Here is a 17,809-nt window from a genome sequence, read left to right as displayed (position 1 = left end):
TTCTAAGTAAAATAAGCCACATAAAAAGACAAATACTTATGATTACACTTGATGAAGAACCTAAAATAAGCAAATTCATACAGAGAGTAGAAAAGGGGTTACCGGGAGCTGAGGGAAAGGGAATGGAATGTTACTGAGGGGTAGAGTTTCTATTTGGGGTTATGAAAAGGTCCTGAAAATGGACAGTAGCAATGGTCGCACAACACTGAATACTTAATGCCAATTAACTGTATTTAAGTATTAAAAATGGCTAATGTGGTAAATTTTTTCTCTAAGAATTTTTTAAAATTTATTTTTTAACATGGTAAATTTTATGTTATGTATATTTTACCACAATAAAAAATAACTTTTAGATTAAAAATACTCCCAATATATAAGTAGCTTTAAAATGGATTTTTTTCTTTTAAAAAAGAGGCAAAATCTTTTCAATTATAAAAAAAAAAAAGAATAGAAAACTAAGAATCATAATTCAACTAAGTTTACTTTTTTGTTTTTTTAACCTGTTTGCTGTCAGCTTTTCAGTTGATCCATAATCAACAAATTGTACCAGGACAGCCAGAGGATTAAATTCTTCAATGGAAACAATCTTTGCTCTGTACCATATGCCATCATCATATTCTGCAAGGCAAGGCATTTCTGAAAAGACAAAAAGGGGAAAATAACATTGCCTTTTATTTTCTTAAAAACGTTTTTTTAAAAAAAATACACTGAAGTACAAAGAAAATATAATCACCAATTACCCATTATTCAGAATTAAACATTCAGCAGTTAGCCACATGTTGGCTTGTGCTCTTTCTTCTGTTTGTACTCTATAAACCTTGTTTTCCCTAATTCCTAAGTTAGGAAAAGGCTGGAAGAAAGACCCCTCTCCATCCTCAGAGTCCTACTTCTTCCACCACCCAAGGCTTAAACCATCCCTCCATTGTTCCCACTTCTTATACGCCCCTGATTTTTTTCCCTTTGGGCAGCTGTCTTCTGCAAATGATAGTAAAATGGTTTCTGTTATTCCTACTTTTAATTTCCTTCTCCTCCAATCCAATTCCATTGCTCTGTAGTTTGAAAAATTTCAATGGCATCTTAACTGTCTGCAGTACCAAGTCCTTAGACTGAAATTTACAGGGTTCTTCACAATATACTCCCAACCCACTTCAACCACATATCCTCAACGTGTTACCTAAATAGATTCCTTATTCAACTCCTTCAATATAGATTCTGTACATATTTAATAAGCACTTGCCTATGAATCAACTTGTACATATGCATACTTAATTGAAGAATAACCATAGAAAAAAACGCACATGTATGTACAGCTCCATGAATTATCACATTACTCATGGACTGTTTGTGCAACCTCCCTTGAGAGAAGAGCACAGTGAGGAATTGTTTCTTCCAGATTATAAATTAATTTACAAAAAAAAGTGACAGTTTTTCACTCATTCAGCAAATACTTATGAGCTCCTACTTGTGCCAGGTGCCCTCCTTAAGTGCTGATGACGCTGCGGCAGAGTCCCTGCTGTGGTGCTGCCTTAAAGGCCGGGAGGAGGGGAGGGGAGGAGAGGAGGGGAGGAGAGGGTGGGGTGGGATGCATCAGGGAAGAGCTGCCATTGGGGATAGCTGAGCAGAGACCCTGCTACACATCCCAGAACTTTCCAGGCAGAGGGAACAGCAAGTGGTGTTTATCAGCCAAACATGGGTCATAAGTGATTAAAATCTCATTAAGTAAAATCAGATAGGACGTCAGGCTGATGTTTTCCTTTGCTAAAGTATCCTCTGATATGAACAAAATACCAAGGATGAATACATCCCTATATATCACATACTGATAAGATGTGTAGACACCACTCCTCGTATTCAAGAACCGTCATCACCAGTAACTAGATGCATTTTCCTCATAGGAGAATGCCCTATATTTAATAAAGATAGGGAAATAGGGAAAAAAGCAGGACTTCACCCATGCTGGCAGGACTCAACACAATCTGAGTTCTGCTGCCCCACACTACAATGAGCAGCTTAGGTGGCTTGTAATTTAAAATAAGTGCCGTTCAGGTCCAAGTAACAACTCACAACCTGAGCTACTGGCAAAACTGCAAGCTCAGAAAAGCCATCTTCACGCAGTCAGTGTTACAGTGCAACCTGAGCTTTGAAAAACGACAGCGCCCCAAGGCAAGAGACCATGCATATCAACTGAGGGTGATAAAATGCGTTAACCTTGGAAACAACCCCGTCTCGGCCCTGAGAACAGCGGCTTCCTTAGGAACCCCGTTTCACTCTGCAGGCTCAGTACCTGTCCTCAGGTCCGTCAGAGGAGGGAGTGTCTCCACATCCTTATTGAACCTCCCCAGCGCTTCCTCAAGGCTCTCAGGCTCAGGTTCCCAGCTGACTCCACTGTCAACTGTGTCATCCTGCTGCTTAACCAGATTACAGTTTTCTACAGAGTCAAGGCAAATATACACCTACATGGGGGGAAGGGAAGGGAAAAAGTTCAAATTCTGTAATTTTTAGTATTCAGGATGTGGACAGAACTACTGCAAGCCAGTCCCCAGCAACGGCCTCACAGTCCTCACAGAGAAGTCCCCACGGCAAAGCAGACTTGCTCCTTGCGGCTGGAAAGCACGACCGCGGCGGCGGTTATGTGCCCGCTGAGTCCAGGTGGTCCAAAGCGTGGCCTCTGCCTTGGTGGCGCTCAGCCCACCAGGGAAGCCTGCAGAGGCGCGCCGGCAGGCCCAGGAGAGGCCCGCGGGGCCGGGGCCCAGCACTCGGGCTCTGAAAGTGGATCCTGTACACCCCCCACACACACCCCGACTGCAACCCAAGATCCTGGATTCCTGACTTTCACGTGTATTGTTTTATGCTGCTCAATTTGGGGTAATTTATGTGGCGACTAATAACTAATTAAAAATCATAAAAACCAACAGTTTGCTATGTTCTCTGATGAAATTATGGAGCAAATTCTTCTTGTCTGTGAAAAGAATAGTATACTGTGTAAAAATGGCTGAGGGACTGCCCGGCCACTTAATTTGTCATTTCTTTCTCTCTTGTTAGCCAAGCATATATAATTGAATTTTCTTCAGTGTACTTACTCATTCAGTCAATATTTACTGAGTGCCTACTATATATCAGGCAGTATTCTAGGTTCTAGGGGTACACCTCGGACCAAAACAGACAAAAATCCCTGTCTTCATGGAATTACATTCTAGTGGGAAGAAGCAAAGAAAATAAGGAAGTGGCACAGTGTGTTGTTACAAGGTGATAAGTGGTATGGAAAAACAGCGAATAAAGAGCACCTAAGTTCAATGTAGGAAGAGGACAGGGGAATGAGATGTTTAATAAGATTTCACAGGTGGAAGTAAGTTCCAACTTAACAATCTAAATATTTGATTGAAAAAGCTACACAATACTTGGAAAACCCAACAGTGATTAAGGAACACTTGCCTCATTAAGTACAAACAAGTGTCTGAAGAGGACATTATAGGGCAGGCAGCCTAGCGGCCACCAACTGTCAGCTATGAAAATCAGGAAGATGGAAATGTGGAGAATCAACCCTAGAGTTAAAGACCGAGACTGCCTGTCATGTTTTTAACCACCAGCATTACTGGAATCACGTACTTCGCTGGGTGAGACAACGTGCTTAACTTGAACAGCGTAGAGCTCTCCAGGGGGAGGAAGAGGTGAAGACAAATATGGCGGTAAAATAGGAGTCTCTGTTTCAGGCAAGAGCAATTCCTAAAACACCAAAAATAAATTCAAATTTCAGAGTGACTATTACAGAAACCAACCACATTATTAAAGCTTATTACAGTGCCAATTTACTTTCATTTAGCAAAAATCTAGCTGAGATACTGAAAATCACAAAATAATTTTGTTGTAGTGGGACCAAAATGTGATAAATAATCAAAAGATTTTTAGCAATCTTTTGTCCCCTGCCAAAAAAAAAAGATTTTTGTGTAAAAAAAACCCCAAAGGAATATTTTGTTTACTTATATATAATATTTACATATAACACATAAAATTCTAGAAGAATGATTAACAAATTGCGGCTGCTTAGTGGGACGGACTGGGGTGTTCAAGATGTAAAATTGGGGCAACTTCTTTCTTTTCACGTTTCTGTGGTATTTCATTTATTTTTAGAGTATTTTATAATAAAAACTAATATATGAAATGACGAAGATTTACGTTAAAAATCATGAAAAAAGTGTGCTCTTAAGCTCTATAAAAGCATAAGGAGTAATTAAAAGTTATATGATTCCAAAGAGGATCAAGGCAGTTAGCAGTTGTTAAAAGAAATATACATATAAAAAATATAGGGGATTTTTCTTTTAGTAAGTTAAAAAAAATCTTGAATATGGTGATTAACATAAATAGTAAAACAATCATATTCAAATTTGTAGACTCACTTATTACTATTTAACATTTCTAAACTGGTGGCAAAACAAAACATATTTGAACCACTTAGATTTCAGCAAGAAGTGACTACCTACTGTTGAATTTTACTCATTTGTTACAAAACACTTTACAACAAGCATGTCATTTTTATAATTATAGGAATTAAGTTCTACTTAAAATTTTAAATAAAATTTTACTTATGAAAACACTTCTTGCACCAAAAAGCAAAAGTGACAAAAGAAAAAATAAGATAAAAAGGATAAACTAGACTCCATCAAAATTTAAAACTCTGGGGCTTCCCTGGTGGCGCAGTGGTTGAGAGTCCGCCTGCTGATGCAGGGGACACGGGTTCGTGCCCTGATCCGGGAGGATCCCACATGCCGTGGAATGGCTGGGTCTGTGAGCCATGGCCGCTGAGCCTGCGCGTCCGGAGCCTGTGCTCCGCAATGGGAGAGGCCACAATGGTGAGAGGCCCGCGTACCGCAAAAAAAAAAAAAAAAATTAAAACTCTGGTGTTTCAAAGGATACCACCAAGAAAGTGAAGACAACCCACAGAATGGGAGAAAATACTTGCAAATCATATCTGATAAGGGACTTGTATCTTCACACCTATCCTAAGATGGCTAGGAAAAAAGTCAGATAAATGTTGGTGAGGATATGGATAAAATGGAACCCTTGTACAATCCTAGTACCAAAGTAAAATGATGCCGCTGGTTTGGAAAACAGTTTCACAGTTCCTTAAAATGGTAAACACAGTCACCATATGACTTAGTAATTCCACTCCTAGGTCCATACTCAAGAGACCTGAAAACAGACATCCACTTAAAAATTTGTATACAAACGTTTATAGTAGCTTTAATTCACTATCTGTAAAGGTAAAAACAACCCCAGTATCCATCAACAGATGAATGGATAAACAAAATGTGGTGTATCTGTATAATGGAATATTATTCAGCAATAAAAAGGACACATACTACAGCATGATTCAACCCTGCAAACATTATGATGAATGAAAGAAGCCAGTGACAAAGGGCTATGATTCCCTTTATATGAAACGTCCAAAACAGACAAACCCACAGAAAGTTTCCAGGAAACTGGGGAAGGGGAAATGGAAAGTGACTGCTGCTGGTATGGAGCTTCTTTTTGAGATGAAATGTTGTAGAATTAGATAGTTGTGATGATTGCACAACTCTATGAATATATTAAAAACCACTGATTTGTACACTTTAAAAAGTTGAATTTTATAGTATATAAATTATCTCAATAAAGCTGTTATGCTTACCTTCCTGATCTTGTATCAGATTCTTTGTATTGATGAAGTGTCCAAATTTTCAAAATATTTGGATTGAAACTTACCTCAAACCTTATTTCCCATCTCTCTTCCTCATACTTTTTATTGTAATCTGTTGGCTTCTGAAATAATATAGTACTATTAATGAATAAAACTATCTTTAACTATGTAATATTGTTTTAAGGCACTTTCACATTTCATCCCACAAAAACTGTGTGCATGACCTTGTTGGCATTCATTTCAGCTTAACTATGGGAAAATTTAGTGTCTGAGTGATCTTAATATTGCAACAAGAAGAATCTGCAAAATTATGCTAAAAGCATGTCAATTGTCATTAGTTTATAATAAGAGTGGGAGCTCTTACCTCTCCTTTTAAATGTTCACACTGAAGAGTACACCTGGCAGAGAGACTAAGTAATCTTTATAAAACCTGTTTAACAGATGAAACACCCTTTACACAAACACACGGGGGCAGGGACGCATGCACGCGTGCACACACACACACACACCTCTATGCTCAAAAGAAACAACTGGCTGTGAGGATTACATGTACAAAGTTATATCATAGTTTCCCTATTTGAGAGAAGAAAGTAGTTTCCTATATTGAACTGAACACCCACTGTTTGGTCATGTACTATCACTAAAATGAATATTCAAAAACCTAACAAGTGAACTGCAAGTCTAAAAATATCTTGCGATATAAAATGTTCACATTCTTATTTATGATGAATACCCATTTCTATAAAGTATTTGTGGCAGCTTGCAATGTGAAATCATATCTGTAACAAACTAATTATGTTTTTTAAAATATTAAAAACAGAAGCACCAGGCAACTGGAATGGGCTATTTACTGAAGCTAAGCTTAAAATCTGGCTCTGAGTTCCCTGTAAGAAAGCAAAATGGGGGAAATGTTATAATACTGAATATAAGGCAAAACCATTTTATCTTGGGAGAGAGTCGTTTTCTGGCAGTGAATTCCATTATGATTTTATAATTTACATCTATATTCAAACAACGTTAGAGAACATATGAGCTTCTCATTAGGTTTGAAGATACAGAAACACTAAGTGACTCTTAACGCAATTGAAGTCTTTTTTAAGACTTTATAAAGCATGATATAGGGTATTGCTTTCTCAATAAAGAATTTACAAATCCTCTAGACCCTCTTAACGTATCAGGCATGTAGAACTATATGGAAGGCTTGAGGCGTAAGACAAAATATGACATTTTAACCACAATTTCTTTTTCTATAGTTTAGATTTTTATAGAAAAATAGTTCACTTACTTCCTTCAGTATTTCCTCAGAATGTTCAAAAGTACAATACTTATGGTGTGCCATAAAATAAGAAAGTGACATTCCATCAAAATACAGATGAATAGATAATTTCTCCCATGGATTTTCCGGTAATTCCTATTTAAGTTCAATAAAGGAGATTATTACTATAAAAATAAAGTCTGCTTGAAGGTTAAAATTTTACAGTTGGCAAAAATGAAATTAGATTTCTGACAACCACAGTATTACTAGTTTGACTAGTGACTCGTTTTGTAAAATTTTCTTCCTGGTATTTTGACAGATAACGAGGCAATAATGCTACTACTCTGGTTTTTATAAAATATATTTACATGTCCATAAGGTAGAGAGTTTTCTAGTTATGTAAAGAAAACAATTTGCTATACATCATCTTTAGATAATACTAATAATTTATACTTAGTAGAAGGAGAAAGAAAAAGTATGCTCAGGGGTAAAGAAATGAAGTTTAGTTAAAAATCCAAAAATGGCAGGAATCAGAAGAAGTTAACAACAATCTAGGAGTCATATAGTGGCTTTAAAACCCGTGGGTCTGTTTACAAACATTAGGTACCAAAATGCACATGACTGATAAGCTGATCGTTCCTCACTGTTTCCACTCGGTACCACCTTAGTCCAAACTCATGTCTCTGCTTAGTGTAATCGCCTTCCAGCTGATCTCCTGATTCTACCTTTTTCTACCGTCCGGTTTTCACCAGTGCAAAGTGAAAACAGTAGATTGTGAGGTCAGATCCCACCCACCTCCACGCAGCGACAACTGCACCTCTCACAGGTGGCCTCCCACCTCCGTGCGTCCGTCTGCTCCTTGGACACTCCAGGCGTCTCCTGCCCTGCGGCTCTCTGCACTGATCTGGTAACTGCATGGCGTGTCCTCTCACCACTCGGAAGTCTCAATCAAATTTTATCTTTTTAGGGATTTCTTCTCTGACCACTGTATTTAAAATGTTATCTCCTCCCCCGCCCACCTCTCCCTATCAGCCTTTCCTAATTCATTTTTCTGGCCAGCACTACTATTTAACATACCTTACATATATATATATTTTTTTTCATTTTATTTCTCATCACTAAAATGGAAGCTCAACGGAGGCGGGAGCTTCTATTCGGCTCTTGCTGCGCCTGCAGTCCCAGGACAGAGCCCAGCAGGTAAGAGGCACCGGGTCTGTGCCATGAGCACGTAAGGTAGGAGGAGCACTTCTGGGGAAGGTCCGCTACAGCAGCACGGCTGCAAGGGCAGGCACAGGCGTGGTTTCTGAGAAATCCAGTACCTTGGTATATGCCACACTGTTTTCCTAGGCTAAGCTAAGCAGCAAAGAAAGCCACCTGGATAACCTGAACAGTTCCCACCTCTGCAGGACTTCTGTGACTGTCCACAGAGGCTGTGAATAACCAGAGAGGCTTCTCCACTTTCTTATTTAAGTGCGTCTGTGGCTCTTTTTAGGTCTTTATTAGCCTGCCATCACACCTTTCATACAGAAACACTTCCTTAAAGTTCTTCTATCCTTCTGCCCGAACCCTCCAGCACAGCTCCAGGAGAATCTTCTCGCTGCCTCACTGCTCAAGAACCCCCAGTGGGGCCTCCTGCCTGACGTCTACTTCTCTTAAACCCTATTCACGCTGCTGCTCCTCCCAAAACTTCTACTGTTCTAGCAAATGCATTTCCCCTTTCTGTCTCCGCACCTACCTGGTCAGGAGCGCTTCATCAACTCCCATTTCTACATTCCTATTACACTCACTCTTTTTACCAGCCGCCTGGCTCTCAGCAAGTTGTGGTGTAAAGTCTTTAGGGTTTTGTCTTGTGTCTCACTGTTTCAGTAACTAGACAGGGCCCTTGAGGACGGGAATTACCTGCACCTAACACAGTGCTACACACACAGCACCATCCTGAAAACTACCATGTGTGTTTATAAACATCTCTATTTCCTCAGTACTCTCCTCGTGTCAAAATAAGTTGTTAATAAGGAATCTTCCAAATTATTTGCTTATGGAAGTTCTCAGGAACTTGCTCAAAATTAGGTTTATTTAAAATGAGCCTAGGAACCAAAGTGGTAACTTCTTTTATGTTAACAAGTAATTGATAATCACATAGGAACATAGTTCTTCACAAAAAAATCCCTCAAATTGTATTACCTGTAACACTTTATGGCAAATAAACTAAATCAGTGATATATGCTTTATTTTTAATTTTTTTTGAGGTTTTTTTTTTTAAGATTTTTTGATGTGAACCATTTTTAAAGTCTTTATTGAATTTGTTACAATACTGCTTCTGTTTTTTGGTCCCTTGGCTGAGAGGCATGTGGGATCCTAGCTCCCCGACCAGGGAACAAACCCACAGCTCCTGCATCAGAAGGCGAAGTCTTAACAACTGGACTCTCAGGGAAGTCCCAATGATATATGCTTTAAATACAAATTACCATAATGTGAACTTCCACCTCTCTCTTTGAAAGCAGCTCCTGAAGGAGTTCTACTGCATCTGGTTGCCAGGCATTCCCGACCTATTTGGGATTAATAAACTCAGATTCTTTCACAAAATAAGAGCAAGAAGTAAATGAAGATACACAAAAGTAGCCATAAACAGATAACACTAGAGAGAAGGACAAAATATATAGGCAGTTTTCAAAGAATATCATGGGTATATGATAAAAATGATCTTAAGAAACTAATAATTTGTCTCAGCTTCCCCCCATTACTCTCTTAAAGCATTTTATGCTTTAAAAATATAAACCCACACTAAAAACAAAGCATCATAAAACTTTAAAAAAAGGCCAATATGCCAAAGCAGTTCTTGTATACTGACTACAATGTATATTTATTAAGGAGCAGTGACTATTCTGTCGTATGTGTTAAGAGGTTCACTTGGCCAGGAAATTGGGGCCTCCTGCCAAAAGCCCATGAGGCGCCCCAGCTTCCTGCCAGCGCCCTGTGAGTGAGCATCTGGAAGTGGGTTCTTCAGCCCAGTCAGTCCTTTGGGTTATTGCCTTTCTGGTGCACATCTTGGCTGCAGAGTCATCAGGGACCCTGAGCCAAAACACCCAGCTAAGCTGTTCCCAATGCCTGAGCCACAGAAACTGTATGAAATTTTTAAAAAGCTTATTGTCGATTTAGACCACTAAATTTTAAGCTTTATTTGTTATATAGCAAGAGATAATTAATATACCATTCCTTTCTCTGATCCAGCTTCAAATTTCTTGAAATTTTATTTGAACCGTAACTAAAAATTAACAATTCCAAACAAAATTCCCATCTATGAAGACATTATCTCTCTTAATTTATTCAGATATTTTTATATCCTTCAGTATAATTCTGTCATTTTCTTCATAAAGGCCCTTCAGCTATCTTTGTAAGCTTATTTCTAAATATTATTTTTGTTGCACTGAAAGGGGTTTCATCTTACATTCTAATTTCTAGAAAACTATTGTTAATAAAAGGACAGTATTTTAAAATTAATCATACTATAAATCCCTGTTTACTCACAGGTATGGTATTATAGAGCTGACAAGGAATACAAAGTTGGGGTGTATCAGGATATAGCAAAATAGGGTAAAGATGACACTGTGGAATCTTCTCAGTGAATCCGTGATCTAAATATTGTACCTGAAACAGGACAAAGTTCATAATTAAAACTTACTACTAAAAACTAGGGGACCGAAAGGACTCCCTGGTATTAAAGAGAATAAAAAAAAAAAAAGACATCCTAGAAGGAGATATAAACCTGGATTCAAAAAAAAATCTCTAGAAAAAAAGTAACACTGTATTTCCTCATCCCATAGTGTATCAAACCTCACTGTCAAAAGGTTTTCTTACAAATGAACAAAAGCTTTTTCTTTTCTTGAGAATAATCAATTTTTTGGAGGATGTTTAAAGTTTTTCTTTTGTTTTTCCAAGTATTTTAGAAGTCCTGATTTCCATTTAATAAAAGAACATTTCTCAAATTCTCAGTATTCCTCAGTTTCACAGTTTGGGAAACTCTGCATGTAATGTTTCCTTCCTGGAGAATCACATTGCATAATAAAGGTTCTGAGAAGTCCTATGAGAAAGAAACTTGTTTTTAAGTCATCCAGTGTTCCTCAAATTTTGTAAAATAACTTTCTAAAGACTTCATTTTTTTAAGAATTTTGGGTTCACAGCAAAATTTAGAGGAAGGTACAGAGATTTCCCTCACACCCCAGCCTCCCTCACTGTAACATCCTGCACCATAGTGGTAATTTGTTATAATCATGAACCTACATGGATACGTCAAAATCAAGGTCCATATAGATTACGTTAGGGTTCACTTGGTGATGTACCCCTATGGGACTGACAAATGTATAAAGACGCTCTGTGAAAACAAAGGGCGTTTTCATTGTCCTAAAAATCCTCTGTCCTCCCTCCCCGCAACCCCTGGCAAACACTCATCTTTTTACTATCTCCATATTTTGCATTTTCCAGAAGGTGATATAGTTGGAGTCATACAGTATATGTAGCCTTTTCAGACTTGCTTTCACTTAGTGATATGCATTTAAGGTTCGTCCATGGCTTTTCATGGCTTGATAGCTCATTTCTTTTTAGCACTGAATAATATTCCATTGTATGAATGCACTACAGTTTATTTATCCATCACCTACTGAAGGACATCTTGGGTGCCTCCAAGTTTGGCAATTATGAATAAAGCTCCTATAAACAGGTTTTTGTGTGGGCATGTTTTCAACTCCTTTGGGTAAATACTGTAAGAATTTAATAAACAGAAACCTCAATTAAACAGAGTTGGGAGATCAGAAAGGGGAGCTCCATGTCCTTTGATGATAGCAGAGCCCAACAGGAGGAATACAGACTCTTTTTCTTTCCCTGGGAAGGACTCAGCCAATGAAAAGCCACAGACTCTTTGTTTACTAGAGCCATACCCACTTCCTTTTCTTCTCTGTAAAAGTGTTCTCCTGTCCTTGCTTTGCAGGAACTTGCACGTGACTTACCATGGTTGCAGACCCTGAATTGTAATTCTCTGCTGATCCTGAATAAACCCAACTTTGCTGGAGAAGTATCTGGCAGTCTGTTTATTTCAGGTCAACAATACCAAGGAGTGCGACTGCTGGATCATATGTTAAGAGTAGATTTAGTTGTTGAGAAGCTGCTGAACTGTCTGCCAAAGTGGATGTACCACTCTGAATTCCCACCAGCAGTGGAGTTGCTCCATATCAGTTGCTCCATATCCTCACCAGCATTTGGTGTTGTCAGTGTTCCAGATTTTGGCCATTCTAATATATGTGTAGTGCTATCTTGTATTAACTTGCATTTCCCTGGTGACATATGATGTGGAACTTCTTTTCATATCCTTATTTGCCATCTGTATGTCTCCTTTGGTGAGGTATCTGTTAAGATCTGTGGTCCATTTTTTAAATTGGCTTGTTTTCTTACTGTTAGATTTTAAGAGTTCTTTGTATATTTTGGATAGCAGTCCATTATCAGATGTATATTTTGCAAGTATTTTCTCCCAGTGTTTAGCTTGTTTTCTCATTATCCTGACATTGTCTTTTGCAGAGGAGAAGTTTTTAATTTTAATGAAGTCCAGCTTGTACCTTATTTCTTTCATGGTCATGTCTTTGGTGCTGTATCTAAAAAGTCATTGCCATATTAAAGGTCATCTATGTTTCTATGTTGTCTTTCTAGGAGTCTTACAGTTTTATGTTTCACATTTAGGTCTGTAGTCCATTTAGAGATAATTTTTATGGAAGGTATAAAATCTGTGTCTGGATTTTTTTGCATGTGGATGTTCCATTGTTCCAGCACCATTTGCTGAGAAGACTATCTCTGCTCAGTTGTATTGCCATTGCTCCTTTGTCAAAGATCATTGACTATATTTATGTGGGTCTATTTCTGTGTTCTCTAGTCTATTCCACTGATCTATTTGTATTTTGCTTTGCCAATACCACACTGTCTCGATTAACTTTATACTAACTCTTGAAGCCTAGCGTGTCAGTCCTTTAACTTTGTTCTTCTCCTTCAATATTGTGTTGTCTATCCTGAGTCTTTTGTCTCTCCATATAAACTTAAGAATAAAGTTTGCTGATGTCCACAAAATAACTTGCTGGAATTTTGACTAGGATTGCACTGAATCCATAAATACAGTTGAAAAGACCTGACATCTTGACATCGAGTCTTCCTATCCAAGAACAGTGTTGCTCCATTAATTTTGTTCTTTGATTTTGTTCATCAGAGTTCTGCAGTTTTCCTCATATATATCTTTGTATATATTTTGTTAGATTTATACCTAAGTATTTTGTTTTGGGGGTGCTAACGTAAAATGGTATTGTGTTTTTTATTTCAAATTCCATCTGTTCACTGCTAGTATATGAGAAAGAAATTGAGTTATGTATATTAACCTTATATTCTGCAATCTTCCTGTAATTGCTTACTAGTTCCAGGAGTTTTTTGATGAGTCTCTTGCATTTTTTTTAAGGTAGATGAACATGTCATCTGCAAACATACACAGTTTTATTTCTTCCTGCTCAATCTGATTACCCTTTATTTCCTTTCTTGTCTTGTTGCATTAGCTAACACTTCCAGTACAATACTGAAAAGGATTGGTGAGTGGGTATCCTTGCCTTGTACCTGATCTTGGTGTAAAAGCCTTAAGTTTCTCACCATTAAGTATTATGATACCTGTAGAAGTTCCCTTATACTTCTAGTTTACTGAGTTTTTATCAGGAAATGAGTGCTGGATCCTCTCAAATGCTTTTTCTGCATCTACGGACATAATCATGTGATTTTTCATTTTTACACTGTTGATGTGATGGATTACTATAATTGATTTTCAAATGGTTCATCAGCCTTGTATACCTGGGATAAACACTATTTGATCATAGTATGTAATTTTTTTTAAACATTACATACTGTGTTGGCTCTAACTTGCTAATATTTTGCTGAGGATTTTTGCATCTATGTTCCTGAGAGATACTGGTCTGTAGTTTTCTTGTAATGTCTTCGTTTTTGAATTAGGGTAATGCTTGCTTCATAAAATGAGTTATGAAGTATGCCCTCTGCTTCTTTCCTCTGAAAGATATTGTAGAGAAATGGTAAAATATCTTCCTTAAATGTCTGGCAGAATTCACCAGTGAACCTATCTGGCCTGGTGGTTTTTGTTTTGGAAGGCTGTCAATTATTGACTCAATTTCTTTAATAGATAGAGGCCAAGATTGTTTATTTCTTCTTGTGTGAGTTTTGGCATTTTGTGTCATTTAAGAAACTGGTCTAGTCCATCTAGGTTATCCAATGTGTGGGCATAGTTGTTCACAGTATTCCTTTATCTTTCAATGTTCATTAAATCTGTATTGATATCCCTGCTTTTATTTCTGATATTAGTAATTTGTGTCCTTTTTTTTTTTTCTTGGCTAGCCAGGCTAGAGGATTATCGACTTTATCAAACTTTTCAACGAACCAGGTTTAAATCTCATTAATTTTTTTCCTTGAATTCCTGTTTTCAGGGATTCACAGATTTCAGCTCTAATTCTTATTATTTCTTTTCTTCCGCTTACTTTGGCTTTTTTTTTCTTTTTCTAATTTTCTAAGGTAGAAACACAGATAACTGATTTTAGACTTTCCTTCTTTTATAATATATATATGTATATGTGTGTGTATATATATATATATGTGTGTGTGTGTGTGTGTGTGTGTGTGTGTGTGTGTGCATTCAATGCAATGAATTTCCCTCTCAGAACTGCTTTAGCTGCATCTCATAAATTTTGTAAGTTGTTTTCATTTTAGTTCAAAATATTTTAATATCTCTCTTAAGATTTCTTCTTTGACCCATGTGTTATTTAGAAGTTTGCTGTTAAATCTCCATGCATTTTGGGATTTTCCAGTTGTCTTTCTCTTACTGATTTCTAGTTTAACTCTATTGTGGTCTGAGAGCAAACACTGATTCCTATTCTTTTAAATGTAAGGTGTGTTTTATGGCCCAGAATGTGGTCTATCTTGGTGAATATTCCATGTGATCTGAACAATGTGTATCTTGCTGTTGTTGGAGGAATAAGTCTATAGATGCTAATTATATCCAGTTGATGATGTTGTTGTTGAATTCAGTTATGTCCTTACTGATTTTCTGCCAGTTGGATCTGTCCATTTCTGATTGGGGGCGGGATGCTGAAGTCTCCAACTATGATAGTGGATATAGCTATTTCTCCTTGCAGTTGTACTAGTTTTTGCCTCATGTAGTTTGACTCTCTGTTCTTAGGGGTATATTAAGAATTTATTAAGACATTCAGAATTTTATGTCTTCTTGGAAAACTGACCCTTTTCCATTATGTAATGCCCTTTTTCCTTGATAACCTTCCTTGCTTTGAGTCTGTTCTGAAACCATTACAGCTACTCTTTTTTTTTTTTTTTGCAGTACGCAGGCCTCTCACTGTTGTGGCCTCTCCTGTTGTGGAGCACAGGCTCCGGATGCGCAGGCTCAGGGGCCATGGCTCATGGGCCCAGCCGCTCCACGGCATGTGGGATCTTCCCGGACCGGGGCACGAACCCATGTCCCCTGAATCGGCAGGCGGACTCTCAACCACTGCACCACCAGGGAAGCCCTATAATCTATTTTGAGTTAATTTCTGTGTACTGTTTAAGATAGTGGTCTAGTTTCATTCTTTTGCATGTGGCTGTCCAGTTTTCCCAACACCATTTATTGAAGGGACTGTCCTATCCCCACTGTATATTCTTGGCTTTGTCATACATTACTTGTTCACATGTGCATAGGTTTATTTCTAGGCTGTCTATTCTATTCCACTGATCTATGCATCTTTTTTTATGCCAGTATCCTACTGTTTTGTAATTTTTTCTTCATAGCCAGACATGTACTATGTAAAAGGAACTGCTATAAATGGGCCTTCAGTAATGTGGGAGGACGGTGTGGCAGGAGGGGAAATGTTCTACAGTCTTATGATCACGTCTCCGTCTTTCGTTGAGACTATGCTTTCAGAACGTGAACTTCACAAGTGTTTCTCAGCTTTCTGCTCTACTCCCTGAAGTGGGAAAGGATGATAGAGTGAGCTGGAGGTGGGTCTTTTTCCAATGTGGAAAGCTAGAGTTAACTGGAATTGGGTAATTTCCTTTCCCCCAGGTTGATTAGGCTCTGATAATACCCCAGACGCTTAGGCCCTGCTTAACTACTGTCTCCTGAGTGCAGGCCTTATTAAGAAAAACAGAATGCTCTAGCATATGTCAAAATGGTTCCTTTGCTCCTTCCCCTGCCGGAAGCATCTCTGATATTTATGTGAGAACCTGGTCAAGCTCTTGGAGATAAGTCTCATAGAATTGTGTGGAACCTTCTGATGACTGGGTTCCCTGGAGTTTTTGCCCCTCAGAGTTGTCCACACTAAATTCCAGCAATTCTTGGGAATTCCCTGGCAGTCCAATGGTTAAGACTCTAGGCTCTCACTGCCGAGGGCCTGGGTTCAACCCCGGTTGGGGAACTAAGATCCCACAAGCCATGTGGTGCGGCAAAAAAAAAAAAAAAAAAAAAAATTCCAGCAATTCTTCCGTTAGAGTTCTGGTCGTCAGTCTCTGCTCCCATAAGCTCCCATAAGTGACTCCCTATATTCACCTGACTCTCTGTTGGGGCAGTGGTTTGCCCTTTGTACTCCCTCTCTTACAGACACAAGAAGAGTTACAGATTTTTCAGTTTGTTCAGCTTTTTACTTGCTGTTAGGATGGTGTGGCAACTTCAGAGCTTAAATGTGGAACCAGAAACTATAAGTCCTCAACAGTCCATTTTTAAAAATGCTCTATTTAATTTTGATAATTCAGTTTCTAAATTGTTTCAAGAGGGGCTTCCCTGGAGGCGCAGTGGTTGAGAGTCCGCCTGCCGATGCAGGGGACACGGGTTCGTGCCCCGGTCTGGGAAGATCCCACATGCCGCAGAGCGGCTAGGCCCGTGAGCCATGGCCGCTGAGCCTGTGCGTCCGGAGCCTGTGCTCTGCAAGGGGAGAGGCCACAACAGTGAGAGGCCCGCCTACCGCAAAAAAAATAAAAAAAAATAAAATAAATTGTTTCAAGAATAAGGAATGTCAGTAAGTTACTTCTGTTACCCCAATTTAATGAAATTAACATATCACTGTTAACTGGGCTGTCTTGGCAGTCAGCATTAAAAAAATGAAATAGAATTGAATAAAAAATATCTGAGTACATTACAGGTAGTTAGGGTAAGTACAATTACATGTAATGTCTCTTTTTTTTTTTTTTTGCGGCACGCGGGCCTCTCACTGTTGTGTGTGGCCTCTCCCGTTGCAGAGCACAGGCTCTGGACGCACAGGCTCAGCGGCCATGGCTCACAGGCCTAGCCGCTCCGCGGCATGTGGGATCTTCCCGGACCGGAGCACGAACCAGGGATTGAACCCATGTCCCCTGCATCGGCAGGCAGACTCTCAACCATTGCACCACCAGGGAAGCCCTAAATATATACATGAGGTTTTTTTTAATGTCTTTTTTTTATGTCTATTTCTTAATGTGGATCATAGGATAACCTTGAAAGATATCAGGTTAAGGAATGAAAAATTTATTGTGTATACTTGAAATGCACAGGAAAAAAATTAAAAATGATGATTAAAATATCAAAATACTCTCAAATTTAAAAAACAGAGATCTTAGAAAGTATGAAAAAAATATAGTTCACCACTATCTTATTTGGATCCTATATATGTAAAGATTATGAATTATAACTTAATGAAAATTGAATTTCAATTTACTTTTATGTTAAAAAAGAGTTCTCTGAACAATTCAAGTGTATGTGAAAATAGACTCATTTGCATATAAACACATGAATCTGTTGAGTATGCATATACCTAAATACTAACCCAAAATTTGAAACC

At 38.3% G+C, this 17,809-nt stretch overlaps 1 protein-coding gene across 1 annotated transcript in view; it reads right to left on the bottom strand.

Annotated features, from left to right (window-relative positions):
* The window catches only part of RNF17 (ring finger protein 17), a gene marked incomplete at its 5' end in the record, with an annotated part of 124,006 nt that overhangs the window by 3,716 nt on the left and 102,481 nt on the right, over nt 1-17,809 (bottom strand). The window contains 7 exons of the mRNA XM_081214444.1: nt 501-636; nt 2,285-2,453; nt 3,607-3,723; nt 5,740-5,796; nt 6,960-7,085; nt 9,395-9,475; nt 10,455-10,574. Coding sequence (XP_081070570.1) covers nt 501-636; nt 2,285-2,453; nt 3,607-3,723; nt 5,740-5,796; nt 6,960-7,085; nt 9,395-9,475; nt 10,455-10,574 — 806 coding nt within the window. The remainder of the gene's footprint in view (nt 1-500; nt 637-2,284; nt 2,454-3,606; nt 3,724-5,739; nt 5,797-6,959; nt 7,086-9,394; nt 9,476-10,454; nt 10,575-17,809) is intronic.

The sequence above is a fragment of the Mesoplodon bidens genome, assembly GCF_964165515.1.
Source record: "Mesoplodon bidens genome assembly, chromosome: 17".
NCBI lineage: Eukaryota > Metazoa > Chordata > Mammalia > Artiodactyla > Ziphiidae > Mesoplodon > Mesoplodon bidens.
Note: the sequence above shows the minus strand (reverse complement) of the source record. Positions and strands in the feature narration are given on the sequence as shown.